Here is a 17,152-nt window from a genome sequence, read left to right as displayed (position 1 = left end):
GCTGATGGAGGGGGAAATACCTGCAGGAGCGGTGGTAATGGCTGCGTGAACTAACGCCAGCGCCAAGCCAGCCAAGTGACGCTAACGCGAATCGACACCACGGCTAACTAGCGTCACCGGGAAATATATTGTTGGCGTGGTTCGTCTCCAATCGTGACGTCTCACGCACACATTACCACCGCTCCTGTAGGTGTTTCCCCCTCCATCAGCGTAGCTTAAGCCTGCCGATCCCTGAGTTTGTTGAACGCACCCAATGTCCGTGCGTTTTATGAATCAGTAGTGGCCGTTAGTGCTACAGTTCTAGCTTTTTCCGCGTTAGGGTAGATGACCCAATTACCGTGCTCTAATGCGGACTTGCTCACACAGAAATTAATTACTGACTTCTCTTACTTCAATTTTGCTTAGTGAAAATTTATATTGGTGTATTGAACTTTTCTCTTTATTAAGGCATTTTTTCGGGCGGAAAATGTTAATTTTTCATATTTTTTTAATGAAATAAAAATACATGTTTTTGTCTCAATTACCGTGCCCTGCAAAATGCGTTGTCCCTATTCCCGTGCCCCCAATTACCATGCCCTTTTTAAATAGCGTTCCCGCGGTTAGATTTTGTCTTTTAACTTTGAACTGTTCAAAACAATTTTTTGCTCTACGAGAGGTGTTTTTATGCAATTTTAATATGACCGTTTCATTACAAAAGCAAAATATGCATATATAAATTTCTGTTCACCCGTTCTGAGAAACGAAAGTAAGGTTAGGTTTAGCAGGTACAGCGGGAGCCATCTTTGTTTTCCATGCTCGATATTTTCGTTGTTAGCCTTTCGTCGTTTCCAACGGTGCAGACCTTTTTCCGTGTAGAGAGAGCAAGTTTGATTGTTTCTTCTTCGGAATCCATTCAGAATCATTCAAAAGCGTTAAAACTGTAAAAAGGAAACCTGCGTTGTTAATGAAATTTGTCTACGGTTCGGTAAATTTGTAACAGAGAAGTAAACAATTTCAATTCGTTTCGATTCGTTCTATATCCTACATATGTATAATGAACAATGAGCTCGTTTAAACGATCAAAGGTAAAAAGTAAAGGGAGTAGAAGGGGTGCGAACTTAAAATTGTTAGAAAAATCACGGAAGCAAGTGCGTAAAGAGCTGAGAAAGCAAAAGAAAATCGATAAAGCAATTTATTTCCGGAAGAAAGGCGAATTGCGTGATGCATGTGCCGGTATCGACGAACGCGAGGATACTGTAACTGTAGTCGGTGAAAATAAGGACGACAATTCTATTCGCATGGAAAAGAAACCTATTGAGGATAGAAGGCTGCCGAAACTTGAGCTCAAGAAGAAAAATCAAAAGAACCAATTACTTAAAGCGGCCAACTTAGAGGAAGATAAAATCATTAAGAAGTTGGAAAAGCAATTGAAATTAAATAAAAGAAGGAAGAAAACGATCCCTAAATCTTTTGCAGCCGATGGCTTGGATTGTATCCTTTTTGGTCTGTCTGATAATTTAGCTTTTTTGTTTCTTCGCTACGGCGTCAAGAGAAAGTCTGATATACATACAACAAGTTAGATTTTCATTCTTCTATTATAAGTTGAAATATTACTCGTAACTAAGCAAATACCTCCTTAATATATGCGTACAGATCTTTTGGATTTTTGCTTAGAAGGAGATAGGAAATGCGTCCCAGAGACCGAAAGGGAGCTATTAGAAAACGAATTTAATACCGAACTAAAAGCAAACTTGCATCCAATAGATGATATATGCATTAGTAATACGTCGTCCAATAGTAAAAGAGATGAGCGCAATGTGGAAAATGTTGATGATAGCTTTGTTTCTATATTTGAAGATGAATCGGTTAATGACAGTGATTGGAAAGTACTTGAAACGAAAAGAGTAAAAAAATGTCATACTAGACACAGCGAAATAAATGGCAATATAGATGGTGATAAGAATGACTTATGGGAAGATATTTATGGGAGAAAAAGAGATGGAGAAGGTAATATTATACAGGAATCTACCAAGTATGTTCCTCCAGCTGTACGAGTCACAGCCGATGACGTAAATACAGATGACAAAAGGTTACATTTATTGAAAAAACAATTAAAAGGATGTTTAAATAGGGTAGCCGAACATAATATTCATACTATAGCTAATCAGGTAATTATGCACGTAATTGTAGAAAACTGTAGTCAGAGATATGTAAGAAATGGTAATCTTCCTGCGTTACAGGTAGAGGGAATGTATATGACAAATAGTCGTAACAACATGAATCACTTGTTGTCAAGTTTAGTGTTTGAAGCTTTAGTCACCGATGTACTTACACCAGATCGTCTTATTTGCGAACACATGATGTTGATCGCCATTTTACATGCCAACGTCGGAGTCGAAGTAGGGGCTCACTTTTTGGAGATTCTTGTGAAGAAACTGGTGAAAATGATGGATGAACCACAGGATGTAGAGAAGAAACAATTGGATAATGCGATTATTATGATTTCGCATCTATATAACTTTAAAGTATGATAATTCGGCTAATAGATGACGAACTGGAGCAAACTGCAAGTTCTGTTTTTAATTCAACTTAATACAGGTATACGGGCACAAGCTTCTCTATCAGATACTCCATAAACTCGTACGCAAGTTCTCGGAGAAAGAGATCGAATTGATATTACTAATTCTAAAAACGGTAGGATTTCTATTGCGGAAAGACGACCCGATCGCTTTGAAAGAATTCATACAAGATTTACAAGAAAGGGCTAGCGGCGAAAGCAAAGAAGGGCAAGTTTTATAATTTAGGAAATTCAATTAAAGGGAGACACAAATCATCATTATATACATTTGACTTGAGAAATATGTTTGTTATACAGTTCAAGAGTTAAATTTATGTTGGATGTTTTGTTAGCGATAAAGAATAATAATATGAGTAAAATACCCCAATATGATCCTTCTCACATGGAGCATTTGAAAAAGGTGATAAAAAGCGTAATACGCAAAGGCAATATGATAACACAGTTCAATGTGTCTCTAGAGGATCTGTTACACGGTTAGTACTTATTGTTAGTACCTACATATTATGTACATAAACAGGGGAAGGAACAATTGAACGCTCAATGTATCAACTGGTTTTGTTATAGTCGATGAAAACGGGAAGTGGTGGGTCATAGGATCGGCTTGGTCCGGATCTAATACCGTGGATAACCAAGGAAAGGTGAAAAAACGAGACAAGCTTCAGTTTGGGAGAAAGATATTGGAATTGGCGCAGAAGCAAAGAATGAATACCGATACAAGAAGAAATATCTTTTGTATTCTTATGACCGCCGAAGACTACATGGACGCCTTTGAGAAGCTTCACCATTTGGGCCTGAAGGATCGGCAGGGAGAGGAAATCGTGCATGTTTTAATGCATTGTTGCTTACAAGAGAACAAGTTCAATCCTTACTACGCGATATTAGCGCAAAAGCTATGCGAATATAACCGGAAATATCAGGTATACGACGATTCCATACATTGCGCATTGCACAAGATACGTACAAACATACATACATTTTTACAATTGGTAATATTTTAGCTGACGATACAATACAGTTTGTGGGATAAACTGAAAACACTAGAATCATATGGAACGAAGCAGTTGAAGAATCTGGCACGATTCTTGACTCATTTATTCATTGAAAAGAGTCTTGCATTGTCAATTTTAAAAGTAAGTGCGTTATCTTCTATTCCGATTGTGATATCGAATTCTTTGTTACACAGTTCACCCTTCGTTACAGGTTATTCAGTTCACGGAATTAGACAAGCATACCATGAAACTACTTAGTCAAATCATATTAGGAATTCTGTTATACAAGAATGAACAGGCTTGCCTGCAAGTGTTTGAAAGAATTTCCATTTCTCCTCAATTGCAAGCTTTCAGGGAAGGTCTTCGTTTATTTATAAATCACTTTCTCATCAAAAGCATAGATACGAGTAGTATGTTGGGCGGGAAAGAAATAATGTTGAAGAAGAGAGCCGAAATGGCGGATAAAATATTAATTTTACATGACTCCAAGGCTATATTCTAATACGACTAAAAAAATCTATTCTAACAAGTACATACACTAAAATGGAATAAATGCAGCAATAGTCGCACAATTTTTCGAATTCGAATTCCTCGAATTCTACGTTAATTCTTATTAAAGTAGATTATAATACGTGAATTAATTGAAGAACAGTGTTCTACATATGTATACTGTGTAACAGTTTATTCAGTTAGTGTCAAATCGTTGAAACAATCAGAATACATGCAATATGGTTTGTACAGTTCAATTATCAATAATAAGTCCATTAAAGCTGTCCAAAAGTTTTCATACAAAGCTTATAAGTATTTTCATATTTTGAGTTGAAAGGACCACTGCACCCGTATCCGCCTAATCGATGAATACGAACAAAGTCATCGCAATCGATGATACCGTCTCCGTTGCAATCCTGCAAACGGAAAGAATAAATCCGTGAGAACAGATAGAACGTCAATTATCGGAGAGTTACCTGCAGGAATTACCTGCACGTATGTACATACATGTATATACATATATATATATTTGAAAAATCACCTGAGCAAATTTATCCATGTAGCCTTGTACTGCACGAGCTCCGCAGTAAGGATCATTTACACATTGTGGGTATGCTAAACATAAGTATGATGAAATATTTCTACCAAACGAACTTGCGCAAAACAGATTACGGTAATATGTACGGTATTTCATACTGACCGTTTTGTGTCGTATCCGGGTTGTTGTCCAGCGTTGGTTTACCGGCGTCCGACCAATAACCCCACGTTATACGAAATGGTCCACAAACAGTATCGGCGCATCCAATTGTCACATTGCATCCGGAAGCAGCCTCGCATATGCACCCGAGACAAGTCTTTGATATCGTTACACTTCCGGTTGTCACTATTTCTTGTCCTGTAAAAATCAAATCATCCGCCCGAAATTTTCGAGTATTATAATTGATTATTCGTGGGTGAAAATTTACTCGAAAATGGATGGAATATGTAAATGCTATCACGATATTCTGGAACAAAACGACAACTACATAATATTAACCTTTAACTGCTATACTGTTTTTTTTTTTCGAATGTAACTGGTAACTGCGGTCGGGGCAGACCGCAAATAAAAAAGGACACAGAAATTTGTAAAGTCGACACTAGATCGATCAACCTCTATGAATATTTTGTTCTTAGGTGATGTATAAAATAATAGAAACGTAGAAAGTTAAATTATTATTTAGAAATTCAGTTTACAAACTTAGGCAACCAAAATTTTGCAGCGAACTTTGCGTGTTTGGGGTCACGACCGTTCCCCAGGATACCAGTTAAGGGTTAACTTTTCTATTTTTCATTTTGCTTTCTTTTCTATAACGTGAGTGGATTTCCTTGAACTTGTCGGCAGGCGCAGTTCATTTCACTCCGGGAGAACCTATCCAGATTTAGAAAACCGGATTTCCACCCAGTCAAGTTACGGGCTGCACAACGAGTAGAGGTACACTTGAATCTTGCCATGTTTTGGCTCTCTTCTTTATCATCATTGCGTATCAAAGACACTATTTAGGTATAAAGATTTACACTTTACCCGAAGTACATTCAGAAGAGTAAAATACAATGTACTTAGGTACTTACCTACTGCAAAGTATTCAAGCTTTTTTTTATTATAATACATTTATGTATTTGAGTTTTTTTATGACAACTTGTAATATTTCATTTGAAACTTTATTTTAAAAACTGCCAACCACGAAAAGATCGATGATGTTTACAAGAGCCGAAAACTGTAAGAAAGTAAGTAGTACTGTACGGTGCGGGCTCGTATCCATGGCAGTGAATCCCTTTGTTATGAGCCTGCACCGCACGCTAACATAAGTTTACTAGTGTTCCTTATCGCGCTCCCCTTCCGCGCGGCTCTGGTAAACATCATGGAAACCAGACTCCTTAATGGCCCAGACTGCTGCCTGATTTTGTTTATAGGGACGAGCCGGACATATTTTCTTCCTTGCGACTTATTTGTATATTGTACATTGTATATCACATCGCTTGAACTTGAATTAAAAAAAAAAATCCTAGCGTTAAACGAAGATGCATAGCGAGGGGAAGCGATAACTGATGAAATTTATCGTATGTTTTGGTACTACACGGTAATCTAATATGCACGCGTATGTATTAATTATTCGAACAAAAGCACAAATAGATTCTTATGGAGCCCGCGCGAATATTTTAACATTAACGATCTGGTAAAGCCTATTTTCCTTCTCTGTGATTTATTAATGACGTAACTGTTGCGATAAATATCTGGGAAAACCAATGCAATGTAGTATGTACGTGTAGGTAGTTTAATTTTATATTGCCGCGTATTGCTGGCTTCAATTTAATCCCGAATTCTGCCGAATGCGCAGAATACAGACGCAGTCCGGATTACGATAGATGATTATTCTACTTACCGTAAATTAGCAACAGTGGCAATAAACACGCAGCAATCGAACTGCTTGAGAAAAAGGCCATTTTTCCTATTACTATTTGTACCCGCTTGTAAATAGTTATCTTCTTGATAGACAGACGAATCAAATATCCTCAATTTCACAATGTTCTCGATACCTATTTGTAATTCCCTTGGTTGTAGGATGTACGTGGAATGATATTCGCGCGTTGCTCGGTCCTTTCGTTCGTTTATATAGAAGTGTGCTGGCGGACGCGGCAAGTAGGCGGTGACCGTGAGTGTCGATGGTAAAAGTGGGGACTTGAACAGAGGTCAGTGGCAAGGACTATGATCTTCGGAGAAAGATCCTGATCGAAAAAACATATATATGTATGATCATGTACGTATATGTACCCGCATACATATGAGTACCTCTCTTGGAATTCCAGTTATCTTGATGTTCAGGTCCAAGAACAGCAAACGTGCACACATGCGGGAACAGAGAAAGAGAGAGAGAAGAGGAGCAAGGCAATAACTATCGATCCCTAAATAGGTAGTTGATGACTACGAGCTCAAGTCAAGATGAAAGAGGGACTCTCCCCCATTGGTTTCGATCTGAGGCGTGTACTCTTACTTCAATTTCAATGCGACATTCGTAGATAATGAAGGGCCCTGGCAAATACATAAGCAAGAACCACGGTTCATTTCAGTTCCTTCTATAGCTATCCTTTATACATACGTGAATTATCTAGCTACATATGTACATAACTTGTTCGAAGTTTCGACCGTTTAGAACGAGGCACAGGTCGAGACAAATTAAAATTTTCCAACAATCCTACATAATAAAATTTCATCGGGTCTTGTTTAGTTATGCATCCTTCTATCGGCACTTTGCCATTCCGCATTGCATTCCTACAGCTACGATCGGTACGAATCTACACGAACAAGGTCATTTAGGTCTGATAGGTATTGGTTTTTCCATCTCTCGCCTGTTTGTAATTATCCTTATGTTTCTATTTTGAATTTCTTTTTCTATTACGTTCCATTTCTGAATGATTTAAACACGATGCCCATTCAAGATGGAGAACTTGTGGTAAAACCGGATTTCGAGCACAAGCGGGTCAGTGCAGAAATTCTTATATGTATGCATGTATGTACAAGGAACGAAGATGATATAGATTATAGCACAGTGAAACTCGCCATGGATGCTTCTACGATTTGCCAATTTCTTTTTGTGTCCTGTTTTCCGTTAAATGCCATGATTATTCCCCAACCGCCCACTCGGTTTTCAAGTATGACACTAAAGCGTCATTGGCTATTCTCGTTAGTGATGAAATCTTAAAAGTCCATGTCGCATAATTTAATTTACGATAATAAACGCAATCCTCGATAGTAATAAGAATATCGATACATACACATACTCTCTTGTCTTATATGTATGTATATTTTTTACACCATAGTATATGTTGAATGCAATTTATATGAAAGGCACGTGGTGGATCCGGCTGAAATAAATGCCTGGACGAAATGTCCGAAGGAAAGGGATACGTCTGTTGTCTTCGCCCCTGAAATACCTTTTCACGACACGTCGTATAGTAGTGGTTTATAGGTAAGGAGTGGCCAAACGTAAACATGTCGCGAATCAAGCGCTTAGCTTGCGAATCAACGTACGCACGTGCATAAGTTACAAAGTTTTGTGATAGATGAAAAACATATATGTGTAATTAAAACATTGATTCATTCTTCTTGTTTCCATGATCTATTGCTGATATCGAGGTAGAAGCATTCACATCAACATTCCATTTAAAGCTTCATTAATATATTACCAATGAAATTGCACTCCTAATTCTAAGTCTTCAGGATTATCCAGTAACAAATTATATGTACAAACAATGGTTATCATTTATTAAGTTTATATTAAAAGTAACGGGCGTAAACAGTCGTTTATATTTTATTGAATGACTCAATGTCGACAGATTGGACTAGTTCCTCAAAACTTTCAATTTGTTCCACCAGCAAGTCCACAGATATCTTGTCGTCCTCTATGACGCACATTATTCTGAACTTATTAATACCATAACCCACTGCAACGAGTTTAGCTGAAAAACGGGGAATCGATTTCAATAGTGCGTAGAATCAAAGAAATTAAATTCTGTAGGCAAAGAAAAGTGGCAACTTACAAGCTCCCCAAACCAGTCCATCCATTTGAATAGATCTCACAGAATCTTCCATTGCCTTCATGTCTGTATCGTCTCCCCAAGGTTTAACATCCAACACCAGACTAGATTTAGCTATGAGTGTCGGTTTCTTAGATTTCTTTTCAGCGTACGCCTTTAATCTTTCCTCTCTGATTCTTGTAGCCTCTGCATCTTCCTCTTCGTCCGATCCAAAAAGATCAACGTCTTTATCGTCGTCCTCTTCGGCTGTTGCCACCACTGTTTTATTAACATTACCGCTACCTAACAGAATAGGAGCTTTCCTCTCGCCGGGTAATGTTTTTAAATCATACGATTTGATATGGTTGTACCATCGTAAGACATGAGGATTCGAAGTTGTTGGAATATTTCCTAAAGCCTCCAAGACTGCCACATCGGCTTGTGTGGGTCGCCACCTTGAAAATACCATGGTCTTTATTCAACTTGCCCGTTTAATGCTAATATGTAGTCTGCATTAGTAGTAGATACGATTTACTGAAATGTCGTGAAGATAGATAATCCTAATGACAGTTGACATTGATGCCCTCGTGAATATACAATACCTACGAGCAATCGCGATTTTTTCATTGCTCGATCAGAGCTGGATCACATAGGTATATTAAATATATACAAACTACGAAGATGAAAATTAAATAACTGTTGGACTTGACGACAAATTAAAAATTACAAATAATATTAAAGGTGAACCGAAACGACAAAAAACGAGGATGTCAAAAGACATCGAGATCGTCATACTAAAGGGTTTATTCTGTTGAAAGTTATTTAATAGAGAAAGAAAATGAAGGGTAGATGGGATGAAACTGCCGACAAGTCGACCACGTGTACCTACTGCACTAAATATTCTTCATTCATAATAAGTAGACTTACCCTTCGATATAACTGCGATCCGCTAAATATAAATTTAAATCTTTCACACCCTTGTCAGTCTTGAGATCACCAATAGCCATTGTGAAAATGCGGGTAAACAGAATGCACTGAACGGGGGCGTACGGTAACCAGCTACCTTCTATCCGTTCTATCCGTTCTATCCGCTCCAATCCGCTCCAATCCGCTCACCGGAAGAGAAACTTGCACACGAAGAAAAATTGACGGCTCGTTGGCTCGTTGCTTCGATGCAACGTGACGTCATTCCGGTGCTGCGATCCTCGCCCAAGCGGTGATTAGCGTAAGTTCCTAAAGCGCGAGGTTTGAACTAAACAAATTAAATTTATTAGGAAAGAGTTAAGAGTGAACTTTTCAACATTTGATGTTTGTCGTCGCCTCCTTCTTAAGCGCTCGAAAACATTGTATTAATAAAAAAGAGGAACATACGAAGAAGCTTGTTTCTTCAACCCCCCCGCAACTATGCACCGTCCTTTAAGGCTGATTCAGACACGTCGAGTAATTTAGTCGAGTAGCGAGTAATTTAATAATTTACCATTGTTTTACTAAACTACTTGACTAAATTTTAGTGTTCACACACGAGAAATTACTAAATTATTCGCTACTCGACTAAATTAGTCGACGTGTCTGTTCCAGCCTTTACGTCCAGTTAGGTGCACCCGTCTACCGTATACTTTATTTATGGTTCTGAATTATCCGACTTAAGCAGAATAATAATTGAACTAAATAGTACAGATTACACAAAAATCAAGCTTGTAAATAACGTATCATGTCGAAATTTCTGAAAAGAGATATCTTTAGTTACTTTCAGGTATTATATTTTCAAATTAACTACATTCATATTTTGCATGCATAGTGTTGATCAGATACCCTGCCATTATACTAATAATAATTCATTGACAGTTCTCTAATTTTTAATTGCAACATATCTGTATTAAGTAAATTTATCATTGTTGATACATGTAAATTTGTAGAGTTACGCGAATAGACTTCTGCGCAAACTGTAACATTATTTCAAATCCCTATCTCGTCTATTTTTTATGAACATTACAGATGGGACCATATGGAACAAGGGCATTTTCACTTAACAGGATATTGTTAGCGGAAAAGAAATACCTAGAGATGAAACAGAATAATGGAGTAAGGGAATTTATTAAAGATGCACTGTTATAAGCATGCGCAATAAGTTGCTATTTATTATATAAATGATTATGCAAGTTGCTTAACTGTTTAAGCTTTTTCCACTCATATTTATATTATTATTCCGTGCCACTTATATTAATACGTTTTCATTTTTATAATTAGGTAAGAACAATAACACTAAGCGACCCTTCATCACGCAACTCTTTGTCTTTGGCTATGTTGAAGTCCCTTATTATAAATATTAAGAAGGATGAAAATAACATAGATCTTAGGTCCATTGTTATTCGTTCTGTGCCAGGAAGTGTATTTTCCGCTGGGCATAATTTAAAAGAATTGGTTCGTTAATAGGCCAACAACCAAAAATATTGGAGGTCTACTTAATATAAGAAAGAATTTTACGTTCATCACAGAGAAATGATTGGCATGCGTCGTTTAGACTGGTAACAATTGGACGTTACACAAGGAAATCTTTGAAACATGCTCAGAGCTGATGCGAGCTATTAGTCTCAGCCCAGTTCCTGTGATCGCCGCTGTCGACGGTTTAGCTGCTGCAGCAGGTTGCCAATTGATTGCCGCGTGTGATATCGTTATTTGTACAGAAACAAGTTCGTTTTCTACACCTGGGTAGGTTCGCCCTGCTTTCTTGCAAAATATTCATATCGCTTGCTATTAATGCTAACTATTAGTACTATGTTTCTTATTATTTCTTCAGTAATTACAATATACAATTATTTTTTTTAGCGCCAATTTTGGAATATTTTGTTCTACGCCAGGTATTCCCTTGATTCGAAATGTGCCCAAAAAAACAGCAATGTACATGCTCTTTACAGGTTCGAGCATTAGCGGAAAAGAAGCATATGATATAGGTCTTGTGAGTAAAGTAGTGCCGAACGAAAAATTTGGTAAGTTATTGAAAGACTTACGTATATACATAAATTAATGTACATAAATCAATTTTGCTCTTGTTTTATTCTACACTTAGAAGAAGAGATTGAGAAGATTACTTCAGCTATAAACGCGAAAAGCCGTTCAGTTCTGCACATTGGAAAAACATTTTTGTATGAGCAAATGGATCTCGATGTGTCGACCGCTTATTTCTTGGGAACTGAGAAAATGGTGAACAACTTAAAGCTGAAAGATGCTCAAGAGGGAATCAAAAGTTTTACTGAAAAAAGGAAACCTGTTTGGAAGCATAACTACGAGAAGAATTAATATACATTAGTATAAAATACTAAACATTTTGTCAATAAATATGCGACCGTTACAATTTTTATATGAAATATTGCAAGCCGCCATTTATACTTTATTCATATATTAAATGAATACAATTTACTATAATCATTGCTGTTTATTATTAAATCCTTTATCATTTACTAGCAGCTGACCCGTTAAGGTGGGACTTCCAATGCGCGGCGGCGCATTGGAAATCCCAACTTGACCCGGTTCCACCAGGGAATTATTTATGATGCTTCCAAAGTAAAGCCTAGACAATAAAATAAATAGCCTATTATTTAATCTAGGACGTAAGTAATGTATATTTAAAATTTCATGGAAATCCGTTTAGGCGTGAAAGAAGGACAAACAGACAACGTTCCACTTTTATATATTAGTAGGGATTAGGGGTTAGTTTTCCCACCCTTAAAAGGTGATTGGGCATGAACGAAACATATCGTTGTTCTTGGCTTAAGTCTTTCTATAAACCCACAAAGTTGCGTTCAAATCGGTGAGTGCGGGTGGTGTTCGCTTGTAAGTGGAGGTTTAAGAGATAACCTCTTGAAATAACAAAGACGCGAACTCTGTTCATTTATTTTCCCAGCACGTTTAAATATTTATATATAGAATTCTACACATATAGAAGTTACGTACGCAGTGTTTCACAATTTTAATTATCAAGAATGTTGTACCCTAAATTATACTGAAATATTCAACATGCAGTTATCTAAAGATAATGATATAGAAAGTATGTAATTTTTGGCATGTGCAGTAAACATTCTCTTAAAGAAAGATAGCCTTCTATTTAAAGAGAAACAGTAAACACGCATTAATATTCCCAAACAATGAATGCATATTTCTATGCAAATATAAATTGCTGCAGTTTCAAGGCAATTTACATGAGAAAGTGACAAATGCTATTGTATTTTATTATAATTAATTTCGTGTATGAGTTTACAAAGATAAAATCTACCTTTAAACAGTTACCCAACATCTTCACAGTGTAGTACTTTATACTTACAGATATTGAAACTAATGGCCCTGGACCTAAATTTAAGCTTGTCAATGTTAAACAAAGAAATATACTAATACTTATACATCAGTAGACTTCATTATTATACACTTCTCTTTTTACATTACTCCCTACAAAATAGCCCCAGCACATATGCAATGGAAATTTCTGGTTGAAAAATCTCCCATGCCTAAGACACAGTGACCTATATAAAAGGTGCCTGTATCAATGTCTGTAAACCTGCTAAAAAGTTCCATGTACTGTTCTATACTAATGTGTCACTGATAAACTAAGGGTCAGTAACACAGTTTTCGCTCTACGAGAATCTGAATAAATAACATTTGTTGAAAAACAAGCCTCTCCTTATCCGAACACATGCTCTGCAGACCCGTTGCAGGGGGTTTTTGACTATCAGTTGCGTAATTTTTACATAACTCTATTTTTTAATAGCACGCGCATCGTAGGAGGCGAGCAGAAGCACGCATCATCATACATTTGCCCCGGTTATGTAAGTACATTGTACTTTCGTATCGCATCATCGTAGCGCTGAAAAAGCGCAGTGCACTGTTTTAAACCTGGGAGGTCTAACGAGATAAGAGTCGTGGTGGCCGTCAGCGTCAGCGAAGATCTCGAAGGCCGTTGATATCTCGTTCTCGTTACACAGACGATTATTTTTTTCTCTCTCTCTCTTCCAGTTTTGTCTGCCGTCGAATCTTCTCCCCACTTGCTCGCGAGGCGAGTTTATAAATTGAATCCAATATTGCTACGTGAAGTTAGTACAACGTAGTTACGTACTGTAGAAGGCATTTCCTTGCGACACACGCACACAACGGAAACGAAAGTGCTGCCCCGTTTCTCGCACCTGGGATTCCCTTTGATAAAAGACACCTCGGTCTGTTGATGATCGTTCTGAAGTATTTTGATCGTGGCTGTATGAGGTTTGGAACAACCAAACGTCGAAATCGTAGACAGCGGAGGATCGCGAAGTTTCAGCTCCTTGAACTTAGGAGCTTCGGCGAAGAGAGGCCAATAAAGATAATTTGCCGCACTAAAAGAGAAATCGCAGAGCTGCTATTTGAAAATTGCACTGGTTAGTCTCCACTTCGGCCGTCGATGTGCGCGTTCAAAGGCGTAAAAGCGATTGGCATCGTCTGGGCATATCGGTTTTAATATGAAGCATGTTATGTTCGCCTTCGTTGTAGATTGCAGGAGAATGGCCGCTATACCGCAGGGTGTATTTGCAGCGTGCAAAGTCCGCTGTAATCAACGCGCTGCTCTGATAACGCCGGCCGAAGAGAAAGAAAAACTGGGCACAGAAAATATGTTCAGCGGGAGACCTCCCGTGGAAGGTATTGTATTTATTCAAGTTACATGGAGAATCTGTGCTAGGGGTGTGTCCAGGGGCGGATTTTCTTATATGCTAAGTGGGCTGCAGTCTAGGGCGGCAATTTTGAGTCAAAGAAATTGAGAAAGGTTTAAACGCAGACTTGAGACAACTTTAAAATCAATTCACTTCTGTTTTTATATAGCGAATTAGCAATAACTCATGTGCGAGTTGCAATGTTGAATTAATTATGAATTGACTGAACTCTTTAAAATTAAAATATTTTATGATATTTCACAGAAAGGGCGGCAGACGCTTCTTAGCCTAGGGGCGCCAAATCTCCAAATTCGCCCCTGGGTGTGTCTGCAAAAATTACTTCGCTTCTAATTTTTCACGAGAGGGTCGACACTTTAAAATTCTATTACACGTGAACCCAACTTCTTCATAATTAAACGATGATTTTTTATCTTGAAATTGGGAATAACTATGCCTGAGGCGTTAACGTCTTAATTTTTATGTATTTGAAATTGGTTCAATGGAATTTTTATGCGTAGGCAGGGAGCCAACACCGCTGAAGTATAATAGTAAACTGATGAACAGTATCTGGGGACTTTACAATCGTTACTCGGTGCATAATTTCAAGAAGAACACCGATGCAGACGAAGGGGTGACCGAGCGGTTCGTGGCGGTTTGGGTGACGGCTCTGAAGAGCTACGCACCCGCCGCGAACATGGTGGCTGCAGCTGCGGTCACCAACAACAACTCGCCAGTTATGAAGAATGGAAACAGTATCTGACGACATGATCTCCTTCTTAATTAACCATTATTATTATTATTATATACTTTGGGTTTGATGATGCTGATTACAATTAATAGGTAGTCAGAATATATTCAATGTTAAATATCTTACGGAACGGTATAATAATTTACAACCACAGAGAATCTTACAGCGGTGTTGTATATCCTTTCTATGTGGGAGGCTTCACCAGTTTCGTAGAAGATTCTTAAATTTCACATGTGGCTAAATTGTAGACCTTTCCTGGAAGCGTTGGTAATCCTGATTTGACACGATGGGCAACGACGATGAAGCAAATGTAAGTTACTTAATGTAAAGACTGTGGTAATATTTGTTAATTAAAGAGACTGCTTGAAACAGAGAAACTATTTCGTACGTTTTGTTACTTCGCGACGTTGCTAAATAAAAGTTGCAACGGTGTATTAAAGATTAATATAAGAGAGAGAGGGAAGATGTAACTGAAGAATTTAGTACAACTGCTGGTGTCTTATAATTCGATGTTTCGGTAGAATTATTCGATCGATCTTTAAAACACTATCAACATAATATTCTAATTTCGAAAACTATCAGAGGAAAGGGTCAGTTCGGAAGTTGTCCCCACATAAACTACGCTTTCTTCGTCGTGATCGAACCACCTAGTCTGATTACGTTTTCGAGCCGATTTACTTATAGTATAAGTCCTCGGTTTCCTACGCCGAGGAGAATCTTCAATTTTAATAACCGATCTGTCGGAAACGTTGAGCTCCAGATCCAGGGAGACCGGCGTAGAGGATAATCCCATTTCTTCTTCGGAAGGGGAATGATCACACACGACGTCCTGATTTGTAGACGAAACTATTTTCAACCTTTGTACACGATCTTCCAACGCATATTTCTCTTCAGTTATTTCTCGAGCAACTGTTTCCACGACATCGTTCCCTCTCTTTTTGTTGAACTCTCCATAGAATCTGCTCTTCAAATACGGATAGTCCTCCACGCCTTTAACTTTATCAGATACACTGAAACTACTTTCGTACGGGTTCCTTATTATCTTCTTCGTAATCACAGCGTTCTTTATTCTCGACAAATACACGGTAGGGTGTTTCGATTGGAAATCGAGGCTCCCACGTTTCCGTTTCATTCTGGTCGCTTTGGTTTGCGTGAAGGCGCTTGAACGCTGCTTGTCGTTCAATAAACGTACTTCCACGCGTCGTGGGGAGCCTTTAAAGTCAGACGGATTTTCCACGGGAGAATACAGTTCACGGTTTATCCTGGAGGATGGCGGGAATAGAGTTGCTCGTTTCTCTTGGAACTCGTATCGTTTACTTGCACGTTTCGTAGGCGGTGTTTCGCGGCGCAGAATACTTTCCACGTGCTTCGAAGCCAGTGGAGTTTCCGCGGTGGACGACGCAACGGACTGTTGAGTCTCCCCATCCGTTTGGCTGCACTCGTCTTTTGAATATTTAATTTCAGCAGGAACTCGCGACACGTGGCCTGGCTTTCCAAATCGAAAACTGTAACTCAGGAACGACGATGCTGGTGGATCTGTACCAGGATAGCACACCTGCAAATGCGTAAGAAAGTATTATCGGTGGATAATTATTACAAAGAAACCGTCGAAAACAATTAGAAGATTATTACTCGATATTATCATTAATTGTTTCGAGCAGTAATCCGAATTGTATTAAAAATTCTATACCTTTTGACTGCTAGCGAATACTCGTCCACTTTTCAGCAAATCGATGCTTCGTATTTTTCTGATGTATTTCTTCAATTTTTGAAACATACTAGTATTGCTATTTTTAGTTCCATTGCGGCAATCTTCAGGCGGAGCATCCTTCCCCAAATAATTATCCTTGAACGCAGTAACTTCTGTGCGTAGCTCATCCAAATTGTCGGCAAGCGTTTTGATCTGGCCGGCCACTTGCCTCATCTTGCGCTGATCGCGGCAGCGCGTTTGCGTTGATATATCAGCCTCGCGATAATTCACTTTCCGAGATAGATGATTATCAAGGAACATTACGCGGCTCGATTTTATTTATATACCATGCGAAGGAACGTTGAAAACAGAATTTATTGGAGAACCTATCGGGCCTTGTTGAGAGTAAAACAGAGTACATGCATCAGCCTAAATACACGTTGAATTTCATATTGGGAT

The 17,152-nt window shown here is 38.2% G+C and overlaps 6 protein-coding genes across 10 annotated transcripts; 3 read left to right on the top strand and 3 right to left on the bottom strand.

The window, feature by feature from the left end:
* Positions 1–834: 834 nt before the first annotated feature.
* Positions 835–8,456, top strand: LOC143372658 (nucleolar MIF4G domain-containing protein 1). 5 transcript variants are annotated; one of them, XR_013086326.1, is made up of 9 exons: positions 835–1,470; positions 1,633–2,147; positions 2,220–2,504; positions 2,578–2,765; positions 2,855–3,030; positions 3,122–3,474; positions 3,556–3,687; positions 3,758–6,762; positions 6,896–8,456. XR_013086326.1 is itself a non-coding variant. In XM_076819126.1 (8 exons), exons 1-8 carry the CDS (start codon positions 1,041–1,043, stop codon positions 4,046–4,048), a joined length of 2,370 nt encoding a protein of 789 aa, XP_076675241.1. In that variant the 5' UTR covers positions 835–1,040; the 3' UTR covers positions 4,049–8,456. The 5 variants fall into 5 exon arrangements, 1 of the variants encoding a protein (XP_076675241.1); XR_013086324.1 differs by having other exon boundaries at positions 6,880–8,456; XR_013086325.1 differs by having other exon boundaries at positions 3,758–6,830; positions 6,908–8,456.
* On the bottom strand, positions 4,201–6,596 carry LOC143372676 (lysozyme). Its single transcript, XM_076819154.1, has 4 exons — positions 6,456–6,596; positions 4,736–4,930; positions 4,577–4,650; positions 4,201–4,451 (listed from the first exon to the last, which is right to left on the bottom strand). Exons 1-4 carry the CDS (start codon positions 6,514–6,516, stop codon positions 4,311–4,313), a joined length of 471 nt encoding a protein of 156 aa, XP_076675269.1. The 5' UTR covers positions 6,517–6,596; the 3' UTR covers positions 4,201–4,310.
* On the bottom strand, positions 8,308–9,732 carry Eef1beta (elongation factor 1-beta). The gene is made up of 3 exons (XM_076819151.1): positions 9,514–9,732; positions 8,611–9,041; positions 8,308–8,529 (listed from the first exon to the last, which is right to left on the bottom strand). Exons 1-3 carry the CDS (start codon positions 9,591–9,593, stop codon positions 8,375–8,377), a joined length of 666 nt encoding a protein of 221 aa, XP_076675266.1. The 5' UTR covers positions 9,594–9,732; the 3' UTR covers positions 8,308–8,374.
* A 431-nt stretch (positions 9,733–10,163) lies between these two features.
* On the top strand, positions 10,164–12,003 carry LOC143372673 (enoyl-CoA hydratase domain-containing protein 3, mitochondrial). Its single transcript, XM_076819150.1, has 6 exons — positions 10,164–10,339; positions 10,582–10,668; positions 10,834–11,007; positions 11,108–11,295; positions 11,413–11,573; positions 11,654–12,003. Exons 1-6 carry the CDS (start codon positions 10,298–10,300, stop codon positions 11,881–11,883), a joined length of 882 nt encoding a protein of 293 aa, XP_076675265.1. The 5' UTR covers positions 10,164–10,297; the 3' UTR covers positions 11,884–12,003.
* A 1,421-nt stretch (positions 12,004–13,424) lies between these two features.
* On the top strand, positions 13,425–15,380 carry LOC143372675 (uncharacterized). The gene is made up of 3 exons (XM_076819152.1): positions 13,425–13,985; positions 14,098–14,244; positions 14,774–15,380. The coding sequence occupies exons 1-3, from the start codon at positions 13,796–13,798 to the stop codon at positions 15,013–15,015; spliced, it is 579 nt and encodes a 192-aa protein (XP_076675267.1). The 5' UTR covers positions 13,425–13,795; the 3' UTR covers positions 15,016–15,380.
* LOC143372662 (uncharacterized) lies at positions 13,579–17,151 on the bottom strand. Its single transcript, XM_076819134.1, has 2 exons — positions 16,694–17,151; positions 13,579–16,558 (listed from the first exon to the last, which is right to left on the bottom strand). The coding sequence occupies exons 1-2, from the start codon at positions 17,012–17,014 to the stop codon at positions 15,566–15,568; spliced, it is 1,314 nt and encodes a 437-aa protein (XP_076675249.1). The 5' UTR covers positions 17,015–17,151; the 3' UTR covers positions 13,579–15,565.
* Between the last annotated feature and the right edge of the window lies 1 nt (position 17,152).

This window comes from Andrena cerasifolii, chromosome 8 (genome assembly GCF_050908995.1).
Source record: "Andrena cerasifolii isolate SP2316 chromosome 8, iyAndCera1_principal, whole genome shotgun sequence".
Classification (NCBI taxonomy): Eukaryota; Metazoa; Arthropoda; class Insecta; order Hymenoptera; family Andrenidae; genus Andrena; species Andrena cerasifolii.
Note: the sequence above shows the minus strand (reverse complement) of the source record. Positions and strands in the feature narration are given on the sequence as shown.

Bases quoted from the DNA above. Each gene is read 5' to 3' on its own strand.
- LOC143372658 (XM_076819126.1), top strand. From the start codon at position 1,041: ATGAGCTCGTTTAAACGATCAAAGGTAAAAAGTAAAGGGAGTAGAAGG. The intron at 2,505-2,577 runs GTATGATAATTC...AACTTAATACAG, and splicing joins CGCATCTATATAACTTTAAA to GTATACGGGCACAAGCTTCT. The intron at 3,475-3,555 runs GTATACGACGAT...GTAATATTTTAG, and splicing joins AATATAACCGGAAATATCAG to CTGACGATACAATACAGTTT.
- LOC143372662 (XM_076819134.1), bottom strand. From the start codon at position 17,014: ATGTTCCTTGATAATCATCTATCTCGGAAAGTGAATTATCGCGAGGCT. The intron at 16,559-16,693 runs GTATAGAATTTT...ACGCATTTGCAG, and splicing joins TATTCGCTAGCAGTCAAAAG to GTGTGCTATCCTGGTACAGA.
- LOC143372673 (XM_076819150.1), top strand. From the start codon at position 10,298: ATGTCGAAATTTCTGAAAAGAGATATCTTTAGTTACTTTCAG. The intron at 10,340-10,581 runs GTATTATATTTT...TGAACATTACAG, and splicing joins ATATCTTTAGTTACTTTCAG to ATGGGACCATATGGAACAAG. The intron at 10,669-10,833 runs GTAAGGGAATTT...TTTTATAATTAG, and splicing joins AGATGAAACAGAATAATGGA to GTAAGAACAATAACACTAAG.
- LOC143372675 (XM_076819152.1), top strand. From the start codon at position 13,796: ATGATCGTTCTGAAGTATTTTGATCGTGGCTGTATGAGGTTTGGAACA. The intron at 13,986-14,097 runs GTTAGTCTCCAC...CCTTCGTTGTAG, and splicing joins GCTATTTGAAAATTGCACTG to ATTGCAGGAGAATGGCCGCT. The intron at 14,245-14,773 runs GTATTGTATTTA...TTTTATGCGTAG, and splicing joins CGGGAGACCTCCCGTGGAAG to GCAGGGAGCCAACACCGCTG.
- LOC143372676 (XM_076819154.1), bottom strand. From the start codon at position 6,516: ATGGCCTTTTTCTCAAGCAGTTCGATTGCTGCGTGTTTATTGCCACTG. The intron at 4,931-6,455 runs GTAAGTAGAATA...TGATTTTTACAG, and splicing joins GCCACTGTTGCTAATTTACG to GACAAGAAATAGTGACAACC. The intron at 4,651-4,735 runs GTCAGTATGAAA...ACTTATGTTTAG, and splicing joins CCCGGATACGACACAAAACG to CATACCCACAATGTGTAAAT.
- Eef1beta (XM_076819151.1), bottom strand. From the start codon at position 9,593: ATGGCTATTGGTGATCTCAAGACTGACAAGGGTGTGAAAGATTTAAAT. The intron at 9,042-9,513 runs GTAAGTCTACTT...GGTATTTTCAAG, and splicing joins GATCGCAGTTATATCGAAGG to GTGGCGACCCACACAAGCCG. The intron at 8,530-8,610 runs GTAAGTTGCCAC...CCCGTTTTTCAG, and splicing joins TGGACTGGTTTGGGGAGCTT to CTAAACTCGTTGCAGTGGGT.